The sequence below is a fragment of the Nyctereutes procyonoides genome, unplaced genomic scaffold, assembly GCF_905146905.1.
Source record: "Nyctereutes procyonoides isolate TBG_1078 unplaced genomic scaffold, NYPRO_anot_genome, whole genome shotgun sequence".
In the NCBI taxonomy this organism is placed as follows: domain Eukaryota; kingdom Metazoa; phylum Chordata; class Mammalia; order Carnivora; family Canidae; genus Nyctereutes; species Nyctereutes procyonoides.
In genome coordinates this window covers 17,944,937-17,966,086 of record NW_026575040.1, presented here as the reverse complement: position 1 = coordinate 17,966,086, position 21,150 = coordinate 17,944,937, and the positions used below count along the sequence as shown (strand labels likewise).

Sequence of the window (21,150 nt, the reverse complement as noted above, 5' to 3'; positions counted from 1 at the left end):
CTGAGGATGGAGCACACCCTGTTATATGTTTATTTTGGTAAAAGGAAAACAGAGTTGGGTTTCTCTGGGGCCTCAAAATGTCAGGGATGATGAACACATCCATTCATAAGCTGAACTCATTCCTTTGATGGAGACCTTTGTCCTGCGTGCCTCACTCAGAGGTGAATCTCTTTTTTCAAATAAGGACTGTCCAGTTGTTCCCTTTGGGCTCACAGAACTGATTATTCAGAAATGAGACTTTCAAGCTCCGAAGCAAAGGTTGGGCATCCTCCCAGGGCTAAGCTTCTATGGTAGGCATTTCCTCACCAGTCAGCACAGGACCTTCCTAGGCTCCATCTTCATTAGGGGTATACTCTTGAGGTTGTCATTCAGCCTCCACCTCCCTGTCGTTGTGTGCATTCACTGAGGGCCATTGGGAATTAAACATTGTGGAGTTTGAGAGGCAGCCCTGCCCCCCAGGAGCCTGCAGTCTGTAATGGGGTGGTAGAGAAGTCAGAGGGCATGGCAGTGAGGGGGGCCTAGATAGCACCAGGACAGGTCTGGGGAAGGGTTGAGGGATGACAAAAAGAGGGAAGCTTGGTCAGGGGAGTCAGGGAAGCTCATGGAAGCCAAGGAGCATGGTGTCTTTCGAGAACCCTCAGTCCTGCATGGGGGCATCTCAGGTGGCCCGAGATTGTCAGGGGCCTTGTCTTGTACACCATGCTAAGGAGTGCAAAGGAAGAAACCAATTAATGATTTTTTAGCTGAAGTACACACAAGTGGACGAATTGGAAAGGTCACACTTGAAAAGATCAAGGTCATGTGGAGAATGGATTGGAGGAGAACAAGACTGGTGGCTGAGAGAGAATTTAGGAAACTATTGCTGACGTGCAGGTAAGACCAGGCGCAAATTACGATGCCAGCCCAGGAACGGAGAAGAACAGCTGGGATGTTCTCAGAGGTAGGGTCAGCAAGAAGCAATTACCAACTGGTGTGGTACCAAAGGGAGAGGAAGAATCTAGGATGCTTCCAGGTTGCTGAGAGAGGGTGGGGTTGACAATAATGCCATGTCCTGTGCTTAGTCAGGAAATTTTTTTTTCTATTTATTCATAAGAGACACAGAGAAGTTGAGACATAGGCAGAGGGAGAAGCAGGCTCCCTGTGGGGATCCCTCTGGGATCACGACCTGAGCCAAAGGCAGATGTTCCCTTAGGAATTTTAAGAAAGGATCAAATGGTCCCAGGACCTTTTAGTGCTGTTAGATAATCTGAAGCTACTACAACAAGAATAGGCACGGCTCTAAGTTGAGTCTAACCAGGGAGCTGTTTTTCTAAATAGGAGAAAAATGTAGAGAAGTCCCAATAAAATGTTGTTTGGTTTAGAAAAACAAAAGTATTAGAAGAGAATTAGGAATAGAAAAGTTCCCGATGGAGCTTCTTTAGTGTATGCTGCCCTGTGTTAGGGTGTTGCCCTTTACCACCTTGGCAGGTGGCAATAATTCCCTCCATTCTGGAAGATTAAAAGTGCAAACCATCAGCCCAGAAGGTATTTTAGCTAAGATGGTTTGGAGGTCCCCACTTCAGGGAAGTAGAGTCATGCCCGAGTTGGGGGATCCCCTGTTTGCAGTGTGAGGACTACATGCTCAGGTGGTAGCATGATCTAGTGAAGTGGACAAACAGGGACTTGGAGTGGGATGGGCCAGATGTGCTCAGAATCCAGAATTATCTCTTAGCTTATAACCTCGTCCAAATTACTGAAGCTCCTTTTTCTTCAGTTTTCCCCCAATTTTTTTTTCTTGAGGCGGGTTGCTTGTCAAACAGTGTTTATTGAATGTAAAATAATCCCAGCCGCGTGGGGAAGAATTCAAAGGAAAAAGAATAATATACATTAAATACCCACCTGAGCATTTACACTCACACATGCACACAAGCATATGTACCACATCCATATCTGAGCTCTAACAGTGACAAATCCAACACCTGCCTCCCCCTACCTGAGTGACTGCTGTTAGGAGGTGGGGCTGCAGGATGGGTTCTTTTTTTTTTTTTTTTTTTTTTTTTTTGCAGTCTTATACCTTTATTTGACAATCAGTGATTAGTTCTCATCCACATTAACAGTCTATAGATTTTTGAAAGTGGTGACAGGTACGTAGGTAACCAGCGTGTAGAGCTTGTTTGGTGAATCTTCATCCTCGTTATGTTTTCTGGACAACCGCACATGGATACGGTATGGAACATTCCTTATTCCTTTGGCCCAGACAGCTTTGTTGAGCCTGGTGTCAATGCGCACATCTGGAGTTCCCATCTCCTTCATGGCAAATTTCCAGATCTCTTGGAGTGCCCAAGGGGCACGCTTCTTGAAACCCACTCCATGGATACGTTTGTGGATGTTGATGGTGTTTTCTCTGGTCACTACCTCGTTGATGGCAGAACAGCCCTTCTTCATCTTGCCACCCTTCTTTGCGGGAGCCATTCTGCCGGGCCCTGGTTGGAAAGGAAGTGCAGGATGGGTTCTAATAGCACCCTTGTCCTTCCCTCACCCCTGACCTGCCCAAGGGAGGTAGGGTACAGAGGAGGTGGGTGGCAACTCTTCCTGGCTCTGCCACCAACACTTCTTGGCCTAGATCTCATTCAGGACCTTTTTGATGGAGCTGTAGTTGGCCTTGGGCACACGGTCAGAGGTCTTATTGGCCTGTAGCATGTGGGCCACATCCTTGGCTGTCCCATTGCCAATGAGATGACTATACTTGTCCTTGTATTCACTAGCAGGGCTCTTCACCATTGGCCCCTGCTGGGCTGCCTCCTTCTCTTGCCTCTGGGTCAGCTCCTTCAGCTTCTGTTTCTCCTCAGCCTTCTGCAGGTCCCACTTCTCCCCATTGATGGTAGGAGATCATGACATAGTGACACTCATCATCTTCCCTGAAGGAGGAGGATGTCAGGCCAGCTACTTCCACCATATCATCTTGGATGCTCCTCTCTATCTTGTTTATCAGTTGACTTTTTCTTGATCTGCCCACTGTTTTGGATAGAATCTGACACCTCTTTCTCCATCTTTTTATTTGTTGTTTCTCTTGATCCTGTAATATCTTCAAGTGGTGGCTTACTCCCAGGCCTTGTGCCAAGACTCCTGGTCACTGAGGCTGGGTTGCTTCTCCATGGAGCTCAGGATGGAGCCCAGTAGGTCCACCATCTTGGAAGCCAGTATTCCTATTTGACAAGAATGTTAGGAAGGTTAAATGTGAACCTAGGTAGAATGCCCTAAGTAGTGCCTGACCCATAGTGAGCACTCAGTAAATTGTCGATCTTTCCACATTGTTGATGTGGGACATGTCTCTATCACCACTGGATAGGAACCTTGGCTTTCTGCTTATGACCTGAATGGCACTTGGTCCCTTGGGCAGATAGCCATCTTCTTTCTCTTCTACTACCTGCAGCTGGTTTGGTCAATAGATGGAGGGGGATTTGGGGATCTTGGCATCACCTCCTCTCTCTTTTTGATCATGTCTGCAAAATGCCAGTGTGTGTGTGTGTGTGTGTGTGTGGCGCGCGCAGCGCGCGCGTGTGTGTGTGCGCGCTTTGGGATGGGAGGATTGGAATATGAGAAGGCTCATAATAATGACTGAGGGGATCCCTGGGTGGCTCAGCGGTTTAGCGCCTGCCTTCGGCCTGGGGCCTGATCCTGGAGTCCTGGGATGGAATCCCACATCGGGTTCCCTGCATGGAGCCTGCTTCTCCCTCCGCCTGTGTCTCTGCCCCCCCCCTCTGTATCTCTCATGAATAAATAAATAAACTTAAAAAAAATAATGACTGAAAGAGAGGAAAAAATAAATACAATCCAAATATATCTGTTGCTATATTATTTGTTAAAGACCTGCAAAAACCAAAAATAGAACCTAGCAAAACTGCTTTTTCAAAATATTAAACCTCTGCTCCCTAATTTTATCATGGGTTATGAGGGTCCCCCCTTCAATTCTCGTATTAAACATGATGCACGTGTGTGGCTTTAGTTTCTCTTCTCCTTTGCTGAAAAAATAAAATGCAATCTTTCTCTCTCTCTCTCTTTTTTTTTTTTAAGATTTCATGTATTTATTCATGAGAGACACACAGAGAGAGGCAGAGGGAGAAGCAGGCTCCATGCAGGGAGCCTGATGTGGGACTGGATCCCTACACTCCGGGGTCACGCCCTGAGCTGAAGGCAGCCGCTCAACCCCTGAGCCACCCAGGCGTTCCCTCCCTCTTTTTTTTTTTTCTAAGAGTGAAGTTTATCATGTTTGTGTCATTTCAGATTCAGTGGAGAAAATCAGATTTACCTGAAAATGATAAGACATCAGTAGTTTTGTTTTTGATACAGGAGCCTGAAAATAAGCTAGAACAGCTTAGAGAACACAAATCAGCACTGTACCACAAAGACCATGTGAAAAAAAAAGGGTTGAAAGAGTTTACTAATATGTGTGTCAAATTTATACCATATTGCATGGTGCCATTGGCAATGTTTTTCTCGATGTCAAAATATTACAGAAGTGTGCCATAGGCAGGTGCTCCATCTGTACATTCAGATTTTTCTGATAGGAGCCGGTTTCTGACTGTTTAGTAGAATCTAGAGTCCTCTCGGGCTGTCTGCAGTCTGTGTCTTCGCCCTCTGTGGCCTCACTCAGTGCTGCCTGGGCATTCGTTCACGGGTTCCTTTGTACCCCAGCTGTGCTCTCTGTGGTTTGGGAAGGCAAGACCACACCTGCCATCCTTGTCTTCAGGGAGCTTAGAGTTGGGCTTTTCCGGCCTCCCTGCCATGGCCTGAGCAGCTTTCACGCCTTTTTTTTCCATTCTCTTCTTTGATGAGAATGATTTTATTGGCCTTTGACTCAGCTTCTATAGGGAGTTTCTTAGTATCTTGCAGTACTTTCCCGAGAGGAGTCTTCATGCTGGGTTCCACCTCTCTCTTAGTACTGCAAGAACAGATACTGCAAACTCTGAGTGCCAAGTGCTTCTTTGAAAAGTCCATCAAGGCTCATATTTTTCCTGTGTTCGCTGTCAGTGGCCCCTTGATGCTCATAGCCTTTTAATGTGATGTCCTCAGTTTTCCTTTGACTTCCTTCCTCTGTCAAGAGGGCAGCCAACTGATGATGAGGGTTTGGGGATACGCCTGATGTCAAGGAAGTGCCTGAAGTAATTCTCCTTCACTTCCTGTCCAGGCTGGAGTGCCTCAGCGGTGCATGTGTTGGTGGTCCAGAACACCCACACCCCAGCTGCAGGCAGGGACAGCTTCCCTCTGGTCAAGAGACTTTTTCTTTCTTTCTTTCTTTCTTTCTTTCTTTCGTTCTTTCGTTCTTTCGTTCTTTCGTTCTTTCGTTCTTTCGTTCTTTCTTTCGTTCTTTCGTTCTTTCGTTCTTTTCTTTCTTTTCTTGATTTTACTTATTCATGAGAGGCAGAGAGAGAGAGAGAGAGAGAGAGGGGCAGAAACATAGGCAGAGGGAGAAGTAGGCTCCCTGTGGGGGGCCCAATGCAGGACTTGATCCCAGGACCCTGGGATCACCCCTGAGCGGAAGACAGCTGCTCAACCACTGAGCCACCCAGGCATCCCATAGGGACTGTTATTTTCAAGTCAGTGTTCAGATAAAAATGCAGAATAAGATCTGGAGAAAACTTTACCCTTTGGTTGTCCTCTTACCCTCTTTTGTCCTAAAGACTGTTCCCTGCTGTACTTCCTTCTTATTTTTGTGTGATCATGTTGATATTTTCTCTATATGTAAGTGGATAGTTGTCACTGAGTAAATATGAGATGAGATCATTGCTTCTCAGATTTGGAAGAACCTGCCCTTGCTGAGGGGCTGAGGCTGGAGTTCCTTCTCAATCCTGCCTGTGAATGAATGGGCAGCCCCGCCCTCTTTGCCTTCCTCCACTGATGGAGATCTCACTGTCTCCCAGAACAGCCTAATTTTATCATTAGGCATCTCTAACTGTTAGAAGACTTTCCCGGCCTTAGATTGAATTTGCGTCCCTGGCCCATTTAGTCATTATTCCTTGTTCTAACCTTTGGAGCCACGCAGAGAAAGTCTAATCCCTTTTCACATGGCAGCCCTTCTGGTATTTATGTTTGGAGACAGTTTATCCTGTTCTCAGCCTTGTACTCCTCCCCTGTACCCAGTGCCTGCTTTTAGCTTCTCGGTCCCGAAATCATCCTGTCTGAGCAAGCCAGACTCTTGCTGATCTGCCCCAAGGAGAGGGGGCTCCCTAACTTATCAGGGAGAGGGATCTAACACACCAATCAGCAGGGTTCATTTGGCTAATGTGATTACTGGGCTCTTTTGTCCTTGGGACTCCCTACATGTTCCCCTGAGGCTGTGTGCTTGGGGAGGAAGACGCACTTCTGAAATAGTTGGTAGCTGTTCTTGGTTTCAGGGGAGTCTACAATGTTACTGCCCTGCTGAATCTGGATGTATAATTCCCAGAGATCATTGTGCTCATTGACCATCCTCTGTCTCACGGTGAGCTTGTTATCAGCTATGATGCCCCGACTCTTTTTTTTTTCATTAAAAAACAAGATTTGCAAAAACAAAACAAAACACACAAAAAAACAAGATTTGCTTCTGTGCCTTAGCCACCGTGGAGTCAAACAGTCGGTTTCTTCAGGGCCTTTGATTCTCTCTGTTAAGCTGAATTTTGTTAGGCATGACCCATCATCCAGTCTGGCCCCTAAACTCTCAACACATTGCCTGTGTTTCCTTGGTTTCTATGGTTTTAGTGATTCAGAGCACAGGCTTCAGGGTATAAATCCCATGTCTATCACCTACTAGGTGTATGGTTTGGGGCAAGGGCATAGTGAAGAATCTTCTGGAGCAATTGACAGAACAGAACAGGGAATGGGGTAAAATGGTGAGCAAAACCCAATATAGCCCTCGTTTTCATGTCTCTTGCAGTCTCATAGAGGAGGCGGACATTAATTTAAAATAAAAAATATAGCTCCTGTGGAGGAAGCTGAAAGAGGGTCTAGGGAGATGTGGCCGGGGTGTCTGGTGGGCCTTGGGATTGGATCTATGTCACTGCCTGGCAGATATGGTCTTTGACTGTGTGGCTTAGGTCTTTGGCAGCACTGGGTCCAGATCAAAGCATGGTGGTGATAGTCTGGCTCTGGCAGGTGACAATCCAAGGTGTCTGAGGTCTCAGGGATAGTCTCAGAGGGACAAGCGTTTATAAGAGGGGAGCAGCTGTGAAGAGCGTGGCTGGGCAGCTGAGTCCTCAGGTGCCATTTAATTTTTTTATAAGGATTTTATTTATTTATTCATGAGAGACACACACAGAGAGGCAGAGACATAGGCAGGGGGAGAAGCAGGCTCCCTGCAGGGACCTCAATGTGGGACTCCATCCTGAGATTCTCAGATCGGGCCCTCAGCTGAAGGCAGAGGCCCAACCACTGAGCCACCCAGGCGTCCCTCAGGTGGTGCTTATTAAGGAATGTTTTAAATGGGGCTTTAACTTGGCCACTCCTTCTGTTCAGCCCAAATGATACCCTGGTCTGCACTTCCTGTCACTGTGGCTTCCTGTGGCCAAGCAAGTTTAATTAATATCTTATTCCGTATAATTGGTTTCCTCTTATCTCTCATTTTTCACTATTTCTTCCTTGCTCTCAATCTCTTTTTCTCTGTTTTCTTTTTCCTGTTCTTTGACTAACATGGCTCCTCTGTTTTTCATTCAATTAATGTTTCTCTCTAGGAGAGCTCTTTGGCTCTGAGATGGAGGAGGAAGGGGCCAGAGTTCTGTCGTCCATAAGCAACACTGGTGAATAGGTTTTGTTTGACGCCCCATTTAAAGTCTGCCCCCATGCTGTGTTCTCTGGGGGAAGGTATAGTTTCAGTGTTTGTCCAGCTTTCCACATGCTCATTCTCCCCTCCACAAGATGCAGTTTGCAAGTTTTTTTTTTAAATTCTATTTATTTTTTTGAGAGAGAAAGCAAGAGAGAGCATGAGCTGGAGGAGAGGCAGAGGGAGAGGGAGAAGCAGACTCGCTGCTGAGCAGGGAGCCTGATGGGGCGATGGATCCTAGGACCCTGGGACATGACCTGAGCTGAAGGCAGATGCTCAACCAACTGAGCCACCCAGGCGCCTCCAGTTTGCAAGGTTTTTTAGTCATTTTGCTCTTCTCTTTGTCTTCTGGGAAACTGTCGCCAGCTGGAGAGCATATTCACTCTCCACCTTGCACAGCCTTTGAGCTCGGGAACTTGCTGAGTTTCTGTTCAGGTCCCTGTGACGGGATGCTCTGTGCTCACTGGGTCCTGGAAGATTATTTACCGTGTTCTTTTTTGGCGGAGGTACCATCCAGGAGTACTGCTTTGAGATCTAACCAGGGTGGTATGCCTGGTAACTTGTTGAAGGACAGGAGTATCAGTGTTCTGACCACCCAACAGGCTAGAGGTGGAAGATGAGTCAGGAATTGCAAGTGTTGGCTCTGGAGTGACCGCAAGGACCACAGCAGTGGGTTTGACTGCCTGGTGGCTTCTTTTTAAATGATACTTAAGCAAAAACAAAAACAAGAACAAAACAAAAAACAACAACAACTTTTTATTTTACAATAGTTTTAGATTCATAACAAGATTGTGATGATAGTATGGAGAGTTTCCATATACTACCCACCCAGTTTCCTTTATTAACATCATACATTTGGTTTGTCACAATTACGAAACCAATATTGATAAATTATTATTACGGTCCATTATTGTCTTTAGATTTCCTTGGTTTTTATCTAATGTCCTTTTTCTTTTTAACGATTTTACTTATTTGACACAAAGAGAACACAAGCAGGGGGAGCCGCAGGCAGGGGGAGAGGAAGAAGAAGCAGGCTTCCCACCAAGTGGGGAGCCCGATGTGGGGCTCCATCCAAGGACCCTGAGATCATGATCTGAGCCAAAGGCAGATATTCAACCAACTGAGCCACCCAGGCACCCCATCTAATACTTTTTTTCTTATTCTTTTTATTTTATTTTATTTATTTATGAGAGAGAGAGAGAGAGAGAGAGAGAGAGGCAGGCAGAGACACAGGGACACAGGCAGAGGGAGAAGCAGACTCCATGCAGGGAGCCCGATGTGGGACTCGATCCCGGGACTTCAGGATCACACCCTGGGCCGAAGGCAGGCGCCAAACCACTGAGCCACCCAGGGATCCCCTAATGTCCTTTTTCTGTTCAAGGATCACATCTAGGATACCATATCACATGTAGTTGTCATGCCTCTGTAGACTCTTCTGGGCTGACATAATTCCTGAGACGACTATTGTTTCTGATGTTGTGGACAGTTTTGAGGAGGACTAGTCAGATATTTTATAGGATGCCTTTCTATTGCTATTTGTCTTAGGCTTTTCTCATGATTACACTGGTATTAGGAGTTTTGGAGAAGAAAACTACAGGTAAAGTGCCATTTTCATCACAGTAAACACTATCAATATGACTTATCACTTGCTATTGACCTCGATGAAGTGTGGACCTGGCTGAGGTCATGTTGTCAGGTTTCTCCACTGCAAAGTTATTCTTTTTTTCTTCTTTCCATACTGTTCTCTCTGGAAGGAAGTTACCGTGTGCGGCCTATACTCAGGGAGTGAGGAGTTATATTCTCCTTCCTTTGAGGCAGATAATCTGAATCAGTTATTTAGAATTCTTCTGCATGGGAGATTTGTCCCTCTTTCTTGATTTATGTACTTATTTAATCATTTGCTTATATAAACATGTACTCATAGATACTTATTTTTATATTTTGAGTTTTAATACTTTGTTGCTTAAAGTGTTCTAGTTTTGGCCATTGGAAGCTCTATGTCTCTTACATATTATCTCCATTATTACATTAATTATATATTAATCATATATTGTACTGTGGGTCGTTTGTTTTGTTTTTTATTTTTTAAAGCATCTCCTTACTTTCTGGCACTACAAGATGCTCCAGGCTCTCTTGTATGTCTCCTGCCCCAGTCCTAGAAGTAGCCATTTCTTAAAGGAACCCTGGTTCCTTTTATGAGAGAATTAATTGTTATTATAAACCAAGATTTGGATGTTAGATATGCTCATTGCTACTGCAGTATTGTTGCTTCTAAGCCCTCTTGGCTGACAGAGGAAGGAAAAACTATGTATGTATGGTATTTATAAATATGTACCTAGGGCAGCCCGGGTGGCTCAGCGGTTTAGTGCCGCCTTCAGCCCAGGGTGTGATCTGGAGACCCAGGATCGAGTCCCATGTCGGGCTCCCTGCGTGGAGCCTGCTTCTCCCTCTGCCTGTGTCTCTGCCTCTCTTTCTCTCTGTGTGTCTCTCATGAATAAATAAATAAAATCTTAAAAAAAATAAACATGGGCCTAATAAAATAAATATGGACCTATCTGTATCGATCCTGAGCTAAATACAAGTTCCCACTCTTGTCTCCAAGTGTAAACCCACCATCAGAAGATCATCCTAGCCTTCTCCTCTTGTAAATCTATAGCCTCCCACTCCAACAGTGAGAAGAAACAAGGCTCCCACCATCTGCCATCCATTTACTTAACAGTTTGTCTAGTCCTAGTATACACATGTAGTGGTTTCAGCATTGTTAACCCATCCCTCTGTAGGAAACAACTTTATCAACTACCCTAAAATACCTGTGTATAGTTCCTTTTGCTTTTGGTCTTATGGTCTCTACTCATTTCTAGAGTTACTTAGAACATTTCCTTTTTTCCTTACCCCGTTCTGTGAAGTTGTTTCATGCATTTGCAATACGAATAGATCTCTTTCAGTCTGATGGTTCTTTGGGAGAGAAAAATGGGGAGATGTAGGCTTAGCTGTCAGGGAACAGAGTTAGGAAAAAGCTTGGGGACGTTTAATTCTATCTACCAAATGATTGGTGGGGTCCTTGCCACTGGGTGACAGGGTTCCCATCATCTTTTCTCTCTCTGCTTCCTTTTGTCTCTACCCATTTGCAGAACTAAATGTTTATATTCCCCCCAAATGCACATGTCAAAGTCCTAACCCTCCATGTGATGGTATTTGGAAATGGAGCCTTTGAGAAGTAATTAGGATTAGATTAGGTTAGATTATAAGGGTAGGGCCCTCACCATGGGATTAGTGGTTTTGGAAGAAGAGGAAGAGAGAGAGAGATCTCTCTCTGCACACAGGCACTGAGGAAGGGCCTTGTGGTGACCCAGGGAGAAATCTGCCATCTACAAGCCAGGAAGGGAGCTCTCATCAGGAACTCAAGTCAGTCAGAGCCTTGATTGATCTTAAACTTCCAGCCTCCAGAACTGTGAGAAATAAATTTCTATCATTTCATCCACTCAGCATATGGTGTTTTGTTGTGAGACAGATTTATGCACCCCTCTTATAGAAGGATAGGCATCCCTGCACTGTTGAGGGGCCCTTAAACTAAAACTCAATTCCCATTCTACCTTTAAATGAGAAAGGACCCTATTTTTCCTGCAGTGATCTGGGGTAGGAGATGGGTCCAGGTAATATTCTTAGTGGTATATTTACATATGAAAGCTTCAGGGTAAAGCCTCTATTCCAATTGTCTGATGCTATGATGGGACACTTTTGGCCAAAGGAGCATTAGGATCAAGGAATGTTGCTCAGTGGAAAGATTATAATCACTTAGTTGGAGAAAAACATAACCCCATTCCCCAAACATACTGAGCCTGTGTGAGATTGGGGCGGGAGGGGGGGGGCTGGTTTTAGAAGCAGGAAGCTCATGGAGAAGGGTGGGAGAGCATCTCTGATGGCTCTGAGCAGGGCTCCAGCTCCTGCCCTGCCCGAGATTGTGAATTTGGAAGTGCTTGGTAAGCTATAACATTGCAATGTGGATGTGAGTGATTGGTAAAAGTTCTTTGTTAAAGGCCAAGGCTTCCTTGAGGCAGATATTTCTCTGGGATGCTGATGTGAGTTCTTCATGTTTCTACTTTTACTGTTAAATGTTTTTAGCTCCTTAGATAGATGATCGTGTCTTTGCCTTACAACTCTCTGCTCATGCCATAGAAGTAGAGAAGTCATAGGAGCTGTCACTGGCTTAGGAAACAAAAACAAGCCTGAAGCTCCAGGGAAATGTGTGACCCTCAACTCTTACAGATGGGCAGGTTAAAAAAAAAAAAAAAAAAAAAAACCACCAAAAACCTCTTAACTGCCAGGGAGGGACTTCCTTTCATTGTTTTCCATTTGTTTCTTCCTTTTTCCTCTTCATTTTTTCTCTTTCCTTTGTAGTGATCTTTTTCATGTCTAGGATTTTTAAAAAGTCACTTTTATTTCCTGTTGCATCTCACAACTTGGCACCTGTTTTGATAGGAATGTCTGCTTCCTGCCACCTCAGGACAGTCAAAGCGTACAGGGTAAACTTGCTAGGGCTTCACGCTGCGATTTCTACTGCTGTGACTCAGAGGAAGCTCCAACTGGGGAGAGCTAGCCAGGAATTACACTTTGGGTTTTAATACAGAACCTTTCTAAACTGAGTCCCTAGGAGAAAAATAAGACCTTTAAGTATGTTCCCCTTTTTGCAGTCTTTTTCTATACAGATCATTGCTTACCCACCGAAATTAAAGTGTGGGTGTTAATGCTCAACATTGGGCGAATGTCCAGAGGTTGGTTGTGGACATTACAGTTCAAAGTAGTTTAATGTTTAGTGTACAAGCATTTAGGAGTGTGCTTGGTGCAGAATGTGAGTGTTTAAGAGTTAATTACATTATTATTATTTTATTATTATATAAAGAAGTACTTCCATGTGGCGTGTTATGGGACAGGTAAGACAGAGACAAGGGACTAATGTCAGTACTGCGTGTAGGAATAGGGAAGTGAACCAGAGTTGCTGCTCTCATGTTCCTGAGGGAAAAGAAGTGTGATAATGGGGATGGGAATGCATCCCAGAGCCATGATTTGGGTCTAAACACTGGGAACTAAGGAGTTTGAAAGTGGTTTGCCTAATGGAAGTCAGGCTGGGTTCCATGGTCTCGGAAAGCCTCCTTACTTGGAGAATGTGATTCTCTGTAAGCTCTTCTCTCCTGGGGGTAGGACCCAGTGGGCATGGGCATGGGCATGAGTAGGTCAAGGAGTCCTGTAGGGGAGAGGGAGAAGGAATGACTTTTTCCCTTTTGGATTCTTTTAAGTTGGATTTGCTTATGTCTTCTCTGGCATTTCCAAAGTGGAAAGGTATTTCCATGTGCTTCTGCCGTTGATACAAATGAAATGCAGACTGTACCTCTTCTGCAGCTGGGCTCCCAGCACACCCATGGAGGCTGGGCTGCAACCAGGACAGTAGGCCACTGCCAGAGGGAGGGAGAAGAGTAACATTCCTCAACATTGGGTGAGGTCTGGCTCAGAATTTTGTGAGCTTCAAGACCAGATTTTGTGTTTCTTTGGTTCCCTGCCAGACTGCGCACACACTCCTGGGGGTTGGGGGCAGCTCCTGCAGAGACCTCATACTGGGGTGGAAGGGGAGTCAGGTGGGCAGGGGAGGCATCTCGGGTTTCCATGCCTGCCTGTATTTTTGTATTTTAGTTTCTGTGATAATTGACGTTCCTTGAAAGAGTTGTCTTTGCTCCGTTCCTTTGGTTGCCTGCTCTGGTCAGGCGTCCCTGCCTTCCTAGTCAGTGACAGAGTTCTCTTCACTTTTGATCTCTGTCCTGCCTACTACTAGGATCACGCCCTAGTCTTCACTGGCATCTCAGCGTCTTATTGGACCCTCTTTCTTTCTCTTTCTGAAATGTCAGCTTCTGTGGGCTTGTAGGCCACCACACTCCCTGGTTTTCTCCCATCCCCTGGTGGCTGGCCCTACTCTGGTATCTTTGTTCCCTCTCCTCAGTGTGGCTGGCGTGGGGCCTAGGCCCTTCTGGAGCTCATCAAATACAGATAATGATTCAGTGGGTCTGGGTGGGGCTCCCAGATGATGCTGTTACTCTGGTCCAGGAGCACCCCATGTAGCAAGGCCCCGGGGCCCAGTCCTCAGCCTCTCCATCTGTGTTACTTCCTTGGGGAGCTCATCAGGCCCCTGATTTTGAATAACATTTGCTCCTATTGGTGACTAACCACCTGACTTGGGATGAGACCCAGAGCCATTTGGATCCCCTCAGGTCCCCCATAATTTGGCTCCTGCCCACTGCTCTGCCCTCTGCCTTACGTCCCCTGCTCACCTCTCAATTTGTTCCAGCCAGGTTGGCTTTCTTGTTAATTCTCCGACTTGAATAAAACATCCCTTTTTTTGGGAACTCTAGACTTGCTGTTCTGTCTACCTGGTGCTTGCCCGGCTTACAGAGCTCTCCTCATAGCCTTCAAATCAGATGTTCTCCTCTCAGAGAGGCCTTCCTCGGTCATTGTAGCTCTGATGGATCTTCACCACCACTTGCGTCTTCCTTGCCCTTCTTCATTTTCTTCACAGCACTTGTCACTACCTGAGTTACTTGTTTGTTCTCTCTCCCCACTAGTGTGTAAGTTCTGTGGGAACAGAACTGTGTCCGTGTAATGCCGTGGAAGGGGGCCTAGCCCAGAGAGAGCCTCTCCGTGACAACTAGTTAGGGACCAAATGGGATTTAGCATCCGCATATCCTGAGTGACCCCTGGGTCCCAACACTCAGTTCCAGTGGCTATGTTTATAAGACTTGGGTTTCAGGTAATATTGTGTTTTAATTATCGTGAACTATTATTGGAAAGAAACTGAGATACAGTGAGAACATAAATGAGGCCATCGTACCACGGAAGACCCAGTAGTTTTATGGCAGACTGCACAAAGGGAAGTGTTGCAATCGTCTGGATAAGGAAAGAGCATGGAAAATTGCACAAGGATGGGGCACCTGGGTGGCTCATTTGGTTAAGCGTCTGCCTTTGGCTTAGGTCATGATCCCAAGGTCCTGGGATGGAGCCTTGCATGGGGCTCCCTCCTCAGTAGGGCGTCTGCTTCTCCCTCTGCTTCTGCTCCCCACTCTGCTTGTGTGCGTGCTCTCTGTCTTGCTCTCAAATAAATAAATAAAATCTTAAAAAAAAAAAAAAGGAAATTGCACAAGGTAATGTGTATGCAGTGAAACCAGGAGGACCTGCACTGTAAGAGTTGGTGTCTTCTTGTTCACACCACATAGGGTGATTCAGTTTCAGCAAAATTAACAGTACCTTGGATATTAAGTTTATTTTGTGAATTTGAATTGTATTTTGTTTGAATAAACAAAAATATAATTTGTTTAATTTGTGCAGATTTGTTTTGGTTGTGTGATATCATAATAGTTTTATATTTGTACATTACTAAGGGTCTTTGAGATTTTTTTTTTAAAGAGATTTTATTTATCTGACACGGAGAGAGAGAGAACACAAGCAGGGGGAGCGGCAGGCAGAGGGAAAGAGAGAAGCAGACTCCCCACTGAGCAGGGAGCCCCATACGGGGCTCAATCCCAGGACCCTGGGATCATGACCTGAGTGAGCCGAAGGCAGATGCATAGCCAACTGAACCACATAGGCGCCCTGAGTATTTTTTCTTTAAAGGCATCTGTACTGACACAAGCTTGTGAAATTGGGACACCTAGGAATAGGTTTTAACATCTCAAACTGCTTGTGAAAAGCTATTTTTAACACAATAAGACTAGTGTGGCTCCGAGTGGGCTATTTTAGCATGCTTTCAAGAGAGTGGATATAAAAATATCCATATTCCTATGCATACCAAAGAATAGACTGACAAACCCCCAAAAGATAAAATGGGTAATACTTTTGTTTATTTACATAATTGAACCTTCTGTTTCTGGTTACTGCTTCAATTTCTAATTATTGAAGAACATCATGAATCATTAAACTTCTGTACCCGAGACATCTGTATAAAGTAATGATATTTCCGTATAAAACAAAAAGTGGAGTTGATGGCTTTTCCCCATCGCTGCCAGGGCTGGGGGTTATGAAGGCGTGTAGGCAAAAGCTCAGTTCTGACGTTTGCCCCAGGTGCCTCTGGCCCCCAGAGGCTGGAGAGGAGAGGATTGTCCCCTTGGGAAATGAGACCCAAGAGGAGACAGATCCTTGCTTTGAAAGGAGCTGTGAGTAGTACTTCCATACACATTTCATTTGAATACATATGTGCATTTATATCCTGCTCGTTCTGTCTTTGTCCCTCTGGGCTGCTCCAACAAAATACCAGAGACTGGGTAGTTTATAAACAACAGAAATGGATTTCTCACCGTTTTGGAAGTCTAGAATCAAGGCACCAGCAGTGTGTGGCATTCTGATGAGGGTCCTATTCCTGGTTCATAGCTGGTGCCTTCTTGCTGTGTCCCCACAAGGTAGAAGGGACTAGAGGAATCTCTGGGGTCTTTTCACTTTCTTTTATTTTTACTTTATTTTTTAAAAAATATTTTATTTATTTATTCAAGAAGAGACAGAGAGAGAGGCAGAGACACAGGCAGAGGGAGAAGCAGGCTCCATGCAGGGAGCCTGACATGGGACTCGATCCTGGGTCTCCAGGATCACACCCTGGGCCGAAGGTGGCGCTAAACCGCTGAGCCACCCAGGGATCTCCCTCTTTTATTTTTACTTTTAAAAAAATTTTAGCTATTCATTTGAGAGAGAGAGTGAGCGAGAGCACAGCTGGGGGTGGGGAGAAGCCTGCAGAGGCACGCTCCCCTGCTGAGCAGGGAGCCCAGTGCAGGGAGCCCAATACAGGGCTCCATCCCAGGACCCCGAGACTATGACCTGAGGCGAAGGCAGACACTTAACCAGCTGAGCCACCCAGGTGCCTATCTGGGGTCTCTTTTAAAAGAACACTGATCTCATTTGTGGGGGCTCTACCCTCAATTACCTCAGCACCTCTCAGAGGCCCCATCATCTTTGGGGGTTAGGAATTCAGCATGAATTTTTTTGGGGTGGGGGGAGACATAGCATTTAGACCATACAACTCCAAACATAATCTCAGTCTCTCATATTAATGAGCTTAGCCACGTGGAGTTGTGCAGCCACACTGGGCTGCCCAGGGAGACTGGGACAGATACGAAGAGCAGACAGTGAAGGTGGGGATAGGGTGGGACTGGACTGCTTTCAGGAAAGGAGAAGAGGGGTAAGGACTTCAGAAATGCTCAGATTATCTAAAAGAACCTTCCATTCTCCACTTACCCGAGTAACCAGTGCAAACGAGACGGAGCATGTTTGGCATGACTTTGAGCTCTAGGACAGCCCCCTGCTCCTGCCACTCGCCCAAGAATTTATCGGACTTCTGGTGCAGATGTTGCAGTGATAACTGGATAACAGACAACCTGCATTTACATGTGTGGGAATCTGTTAGGTCTCTATTTTAGGTTTATTCTAATTTTATGTTTTAAGATTTTTGGGTGGCTATCCAGTGTTCTCTTCTATTTGTTTTTAGTAGTCATGCTGTGTGATGCGTCTGTGGGCAAATCCAGGTGCCTGTCTTTGATAGGCTAGTCTTTCTGGGCCCAGTGCAAACAACCTGAGAGGTGCCTTTATAGCATTTGGTTGGCTTATGAATTGATGGTTGCAGGGAGGTGGGAAGGCTGCATGCTATGGACCTTTCCTTGATGGCCTTGGATTTTGCAATCATTTGGTGAGATTTCCTAGGATGCTGACTCCTGCCACCTTTCCCTGAAAGGCAGATTTCCCTGGTTATTCTTATTTTGAGTCACCAAGAAGAGATACTTGGCAGGAGGCATAACATATATTTCAGGGGAGAATGTCTAGCTTTGGAATTCACTTTGGAGAATTGTCTGAGGAGGTTCTGGGAATCGGGCTTCTTACAGTTGGCATTGTTGGAATTCCACGGTGTCCCTCTTATTTCCCTTAGAAGATGCTTGATAGCCCACGGACTATTTTCTGCCTTTGAAGTACACACATCCTATAAACATGGGTGGGAAGGAAAGCCATAATGATGCTGATGATCAAGTTCTAATGTTTTATTTTTTCTTTTTAAAAGATTTTATTTATTCATGAAAGACAATGAGAGAGATGCAGAGACACGGGTAGAGGGAGAAGCAGGCTCCCTGCGGGGAGCCTGATGTGGGACTTGATCCCAGGACCCTGGGATCACTCCCTGAGCTGAAGGCAGATGCTCAACCACTGAGCCACCCAGGCACCCCTAAGATACAGTGTTTTAAACAGTGACACATATAACAGCTGGAGGTAGGAGTGTGCATGAATGGTGGGCATAGGAGATTTGTTATGGGAAATGTTGACTTTAAAAAAAGTGTTTGGGTTGCCTAAGTGGCTCAGTAGTTGAGCATTGCCTTTGCTCAGGGCATGATCCTGGGATCCCAGATCCAGTCCCACAGCGGGCTTCCTATGGGGAGCCTGTTTCTCCCTCTGTGTCTCTGCCTCTCTCTCTCATAAGTAAATCTTAAAAAAAAAAAAAATTGTTCAAATTTTAAAAGGAGCTACGTACATCATGCCTACTTTATTAATTAGTTCATTCATTTATTCATTTGGTGCCTGTATGTGCAAGACACCATCCTGGGTGCCAGGAATATGGCAAGGAGGAAGGCCTCTTGGAAGAGTAACACTGCTCCTGAGATGTGACAGTCCTGAGGCTGATGGCATGCCAGTGCGGTGGGACATAGTGGCACACCGACCACGCCTGGTGTGATCGTATCAGATGCTGCGGGAGGCAGAAAACGAAAACGTGGTCCCTGCTCAAGAAAGAGCTTGGGTCCCTGGGACAGAAGATCTGATCCTAAATCACTTGCCACCCCTGAGCCAGGTGTGACGTTGCAGGAAGTCACTGACCCCTCAAGAGTTTACACATCCCTAAAGGGGAGAAAATAAGGACTATGAGGCTCTGAGCAGACAAGATGGTGCAAAGAAAGCCTCTGCACTTGCCATGGCACGGTGAGCCATGATGTGCGTGCCTGACTCAGAGTTGGGCATTTGGAGCGCTTAAAATGCAGTTGTTGGGACAAAACCAATCAACAGGAGAGCCCCTGCTGGAGAGCCCGTGTGGAGCCCCCAAAGGCAGACTGTCAGGAAATCCAGAACAGGCAGGAACTGCTGGAGTAGCTGAGCCTGGAAGAAGGAACAGGGTTTTCATAGCTGAAGGGAGATTGTTTTTTTAACAGGGAAAAGAAAATGTTGAGGGTCGAGGTGGTAATAACAGTGTGAGGATAGAAGCTTCTCTCTCGCACCAGTAAAAGTGTTCCCTTCCTCTTGGTGGACTGCGAGAATTTTTTAATGGCAATAGTGTGAATGTGAGCAGAAAGGGTGCACGGAGTTTGAGGAGCATTCTGATGTTTGTTTGTTTATTTATTTATTTTTTAAGATTTCGTTTATTCATGAGAGACACACAGAGAGAGAGAGGCAGACACAGGCAGAGGGAGAAGCAGGCTCCATTCAGGGAGCTCAGTGTGGGACTCGATCCTGAGACCCCAGGATCACGCCCCGCGCCCCCCCCCCCCCCCCGGGCCGAAGGCAGGCGCTAAACTGCTGAGCCATCCAGGCTGCCCCATTCTGATGTTTAGAGTTGACTATGATGTAGTTAGTGACAAGACTGGACAGATTTCTCAGGAAATCTAAAAGGACTCCCTCAGGTTTTAGGAAGTTCATTTCTTGGGTATTTGGCTTCAGTGTAGGTTGTTTTAGGTAAGTATCATGTGTCAGGAATGGCAAGTAGGTTTTATTTTAGGTCTACACTGATTGTCAGTGACTCTAGGGGTGCATGTTGAGGAGGATTTTGAGGCTAGATTTTGGCATATAGAAAAAAGGCAGTGATAGATAACCGTCTGTTTTTGTATTTGGGGCTTACACCAAACGTCAACACAAATGTCATGGATCTGTCTCTGGTTAAGATCTTTTCTGTGTGCTTGGCAACATAAAGACATTCATTTATTCTTGCAACAATTATTAAATTTCCACTATGGAGACAGCACTGTACTTTAGATTCCGAGCTGTTTGGGTTCTTAATTAGTTAATAAATTATTTCAGGATGTTGGTGATTAATGCTGTTCAGTTAATCAGTGGGGTTTTTAGCCTCTGCCTCATTTAAAAACATTTTATGATCAGAGTTAGCTTTCTTTTTTTTTAAATTTAAGTTTTAAATTTATTTTTCTTTAGCCAAGGAGCAGGGGGAGAGGCAGAGAGAGAGAGAGAGAAAAAATCTTGGCATAGAGCCCAACATGGGACTTGATCTCACAACTCTGAGATCATGACCTGAGCTGAAACCAAGAGTCAGATGCTTAACTGATGGAGCCACCCAGGTGCCCCAAGAAGTTAGCTTTCTTGTGGCCACAAATGCCACCTTAAAATTTTTTTCACCTATTATTTTCTTGTATTTCACTTAGCCTACAATATATGATTTAATTTTCACAATTATCTTATGCAGTCATCATCAGTAATCTGACTTTAGAGATAGGGAAACACTCGGAGATGTTAAAGAACCTGCCCAGAACCAGGATTTGACCTGAGTCAAATGTCAGAACACCTTCTCCACCCCCGTACCTGGTGCTGGGCTCCATTACTTGTCTTCACAATCACAGACTCCCATCTCTTAGCCCTATATTGGTGGGAGAACTTTTTAGAAATCATTACGGGGTCAAGAGGTGAAAAAGTATGAATAATGTATCTTCAACACTGTTTGGACATGAATTCTGTATTTTTTTTTTCAGAGACCATGTGGAATATAAAATATCAGTCACTGAATTTTAGAGTTAAAGTTGGGAATTTAAGAACATTATAAATGTAATTGGTAATATATATGCTAACCAGATAAGAAAAGAAGAGTGAGGTCAGAATGGCCAAAAGTAGAACAGAGACTAATGTAGTGGGGACTGTCCGTGGGGACAGGAGAGACAGACTTTCAGAGAAGAGGTGGGGAGGGGGGTCCCAGGAAAGCCAACTTGGCACCCACGATGCAGTCTGAGTGTGGTCAGTTGCTTAGTCCTAGTGACCCCTCATCCTTACACTCCTGGTTGATTCTCCAAAGCATCCATCCTTAGTATAAAAGGAGGCTTTCTACAGGCCTTTTCCTCCCTACTCTCTTTAGCCACTTTCCTTTCTGTATGAGGCTGGATTCAGAGACAAGCTGTAGCACTTATATTAAAAACTTATTTTTCCCCCCAAATGGAAAACATTTGGTTGTCATTCTCATTTAAGATGTTGGTCATCATTCTCATCTTATTCAAACCATCCTGAACTATGTAGATTAGACAGAAACTCTGCGGTCATGTTCAAACCTCAGGGTTTATTTTTGAAATTGTCTTTCTTTGGAGTTCTGCAGCCTTGACTCTGTG

At 45.2% G+C, this 21,150-nt stretch overlaps 2 protein-coding genes and 1 pseudogene across 3 annotated transcripts in view; 1 reads left to right on the top strand and 2 right to left on the bottom strand.

Annotated features, from left to right (window-relative positions):
• The window catches only part of CGNL1 (cingulin like 1), a 162,134-nt gene that overhangs the window by 31,544 nt on the left and 109,440 nt on the right, over positions 1 to 21,150 (top strand). The gene's annotated exons all lie outside the window — the stretch shown is intronic.
• On the bottom strand, positions 2,084 to 2,451 carry LOC129506210 (60S ribosomal protein L31-like). Its single transcript, XM_055319668.1, has one exon. It carries the CDS (start codon positions 2,449 to 2,451, stop codon positions 2,098 to 2,100), a length of 354 nt encoding a protein of 117 aa, XP_055175643.1. The 3' UTR covers positions 2,084 to 2,097.
• Positions 2,515 to 3,168, bottom strand: LOC129506185 (sperm-associated antigen 7-like; annotated as a pseudogene).